The 2,994-nt window shown below is 44.8% G+C and overlaps 1 protein-coding gene and 1 long non-coding RNA gene across 2 annotated transcripts in view; one reads left to right on the top strand and one right to left on the bottom strand.

Moving 5' to 3' along the window:
• The window catches only part of cdc42 (cell division cycle 42), a 13,429-nt gene extending 10,793 nt beyond the window's left edge, over positions 1-2,636 (top strand). Inside the window, exons 5-6 of the mRNA XM_034869419.1 lie at positions 628-825; positions 2,249-2,636. Coding sequence (XP_034725310.1) covers positions 628-825; positions 2,249-2,338 — 288 coding nt within the window. The 3' untranslated portion in view covers positions 2,339-2,636. The remainder of the gene's footprint in view (positions 1-627; positions 826-2,248) is intronic.
• The window catches only part of LOC117943343, a 21,917-nt gene that overhangs the window by 17,642 nt on the left and 1,281 nt on the right, over positions 1-2,994 (bottom strand). Inside the window, exon 2 of the long non-coding RNA XR_004656343.1 lies at positions 498-500. This is a non-coding gene — a long non-coding RNA (uncharacterized LOC117943343). The remainder of the gene's footprint in view (positions 1-497; positions 501-2,994) is intronic.

The following is a 2,994-nucleotide window of genomic DNA, read 5'->3' as shown; positions in this document are numbered from 1 at the left end:
AGAGAGAGAGAGAGAGAGAGAGAGAGAGAGAGAGAGGTTTGTGTGTATGTTAAAATACTTCTCGACAATCAGATGCTGTAGAGTATGTTTTAGTAGCTGGTCAGTGGCCAATCAATAGGTAATAATTTGAGTATATGTAAGATAAAACAAGCTAGTTAGCTTTCTGTCCCCATTCTTATATAAATGGGTATCCACTGCTGTACTGTCAAGTCAAATCTAAGCACTTTTTCATTTTCCTTAAGACTAATGAACTGTTTTGTAACGGCTAAGGCGCTCTTATACCTTAGCCGTGGACATGATCAACACATCATGGTGGTTGTTGAATGCTGACCAAACAAATCATTTCATTGTGCCATACAGGACTACAAACCAGTTTAGCGTCAAATATGGACATAAAACCCACTCACATGTTGTTCACCAAGGCACAGGAAAGAGAACTGTAGTTTCTAGACCTTTTGTGAAAGACTCTTGATATTATATTTGCGGTGGATCTGAACGTTCTGACCGCCACTGACAGCTGATCAAACTTGAGTTAGTGTTGAGAAAACCACACAGAAGAAACCTCAATATGAAGTGCTTGTGATGCAGTATAGTGACCATTGCATAACCCTGTGTTTGTGTATGCAGTGGGTTCCAGAGATCACCCACCATTGTCCAAAGACGCCCTTCCTGCTAGTTGGCACTCAGATCGACCTGCGGGATGACCCGTCCACTATAGAGAAGCTGGCCAAGAACAAGCAAAAGCCCATCACCCCGGAGACAGCCGAGAAGCTGGCAAGAGATCTCAAGGCTGTGAAATATGTCGAGTGCTCAGCCCTCACACAGGTAACTTACATGAATATACGTATGGTCACACACATACTGTATACACTCTTGAACACACATCATTCACAACTCAATGGCAAGAACTAAGAGATCGGAGGAAAGAGGAACATGTCCATATTCCCCTGGCCTGTGCACGCTATGGTTGATGAGTTTTGTTTTGCATGCCAGTTCTTACTGTTTAATTATAGATCCCCAGAAGGGTTTCATATGGCTTAAAAACCTTGCTTCAGACCGCAGTGCATCCTGGTTACTGGAAGCTGTCTTCCTTGAGCTGCTGTATGGCTGGTATGTAGAAGAACCTGTTACCCTTCAGAGTGGAGTCTCATGGGTTGTTTGTAAGGAGGGTCAGTCCATGTGCTCCTCCTGACACACACAAGTCCTATGAGAGTGACGCGAATTTGGAATTTTCTTTTGGACACATTTTTTATTCTTGAGATTACCGACGCAACGTGTCCTCGGATCCGAGTAAAAACGTGCTAGTAGTGTCTACAATTTCCCAGTACGCACAGTTCTGCTGCTCTGAAGGACACAAACCTGGTTTGGCAGAAAAAGATGTTAAGATATCGGTACATTCACAGCTAAATGGCTTAAATTGTCTTTGCGAGCTACATGTATGTAACTTGCTAAAAAGCGAGTATGCGGCTTGACAACGCGGCAATAATGGCATACGAATTGGCGTATCGTACGTACGTCATTTCATTAGATCAGTCTGCACCATGGCAGAAGTGCAGAACATGAAGGACAAATGCATCAAATGGTGCAGTGAAAAAATCTTTTGGTAAAAGTAAAACGTTTTTAGTCCATGTAATAAAAAAAAAAAAAGCCCTGGATTTGTAATGGCCAGTGTGTAGATCAAACAAGTTAAAGGCTTTTAGTGAGATCAGAAGTACGCAGCATGTATGTCCTTTTTTTTAAAAACTCATTAGATTTAATATTGCTTTAATCTAGTCATGAGTATTTTTTGTTGGCATCGGTGCATCACTGTTAGAAACCCGAGGAAAGCGAGCAGAGAGAACATGATGCATAGGAAAACAAACGAGCTCGGCCACACTCAGGCAGAGAACAATAGTGTTGATGAAGTAGAGGTGGAGCCCCCACCTCTCTGCTCTGCCCCTTCCTTCCTCCTCCCCCCCTCCCCCCCTCTCCCTGGCACAACTGTTGCATAGCTGCTGATGTAATTTCCTGTTTCCTCTCGGGAACTCAGCCCTCTGTCCACGGCCCGCTGCCCCCCCCTCTCTTCTTTGCTGTAGAGTCCATCTCAGCACCATCATCTTTGTGCCATGCATCTTGTCCCGTAACTCTCACCTTCTCTTTGTGTTTTGCACCTTGTTCTGCCATGTTCCTCTTCTCCTCCTCTCCTATCCATCTCTTTCTGTGTCTGCTGTGCTAATTGTGCTGTTCTCTTTTCCTTCTCCTGCCGTAGCGAGGGCTGAAGAATGTATTTGACGAAGCTATCCTAGCTGCCCTAGAGCCACCTGAGACGCAGAGAAAGAGGAAATGCTGTATATTTTAAACTCTCTGTGCCACTGCTCTCATTTCTTCCTCCTCTTACCTCCATCATTTCCTGCATTTTTCATTCATTTATCTCCTCTCTCTCCTTCCCCCTCTCTATGTATTTACATGTTCTGCTTTTAAAAAAACCTGGACCAATCTAAACTCCAGACATCCAATCACTAACCGATCCATCAGTCGGCTTCTGATCTAACTGTAGACTCAGACCACTACTCTGTAGACCCAGACCACTACTCTGTAGACCCAGACCACTACTCTGTAGACTCATATTACTACTCTATAGACTCAGACTACTACTCTGTAGGCTCAGACTACCAGACTACTACTCTGTAGACCTAGATCACTTTAGACCCAGACCACTACTCTGGATGTCCAGACGACTACTCTGTAGACCCAGACCACCAGACTAGTACTCTGTAGACCCAGACTACTACTCTGTAGACCCAGACCCCCAGACTACTACTCTGTAGACCCAGACCACCAGACTAGTACTCTGTAGACCCAGACTACTACTCTGTAGACCCAGACCACCAGACTACTACTCTGTAGACCTAGACTACTACTCTGTAGACCCAGACCCCCAGACTACTACTCTGTAGACCCAGACCACCAGACTACTACTCTGTAGACCCAGACTACTACTCTGTAGACCCAGAC

This window comes from Etheostoma cragini, chromosome 4 (genome assembly GCF_013103735.1).
Source record: "Etheostoma cragini isolate CJK2018 chromosome 4, CSU_Ecrag_1.0, whole genome shotgun sequence".
NCBI lineage: Eukaryota > Metazoa > Chordata > Actinopteri > Perciformes > Percidae > Etheostoma > Etheostoma cragini.
The sequence above is the reverse complement of the archived record's forward strand: the minus strand, read 5'-3'. Positions and strand labels throughout refer to the sequence as shown.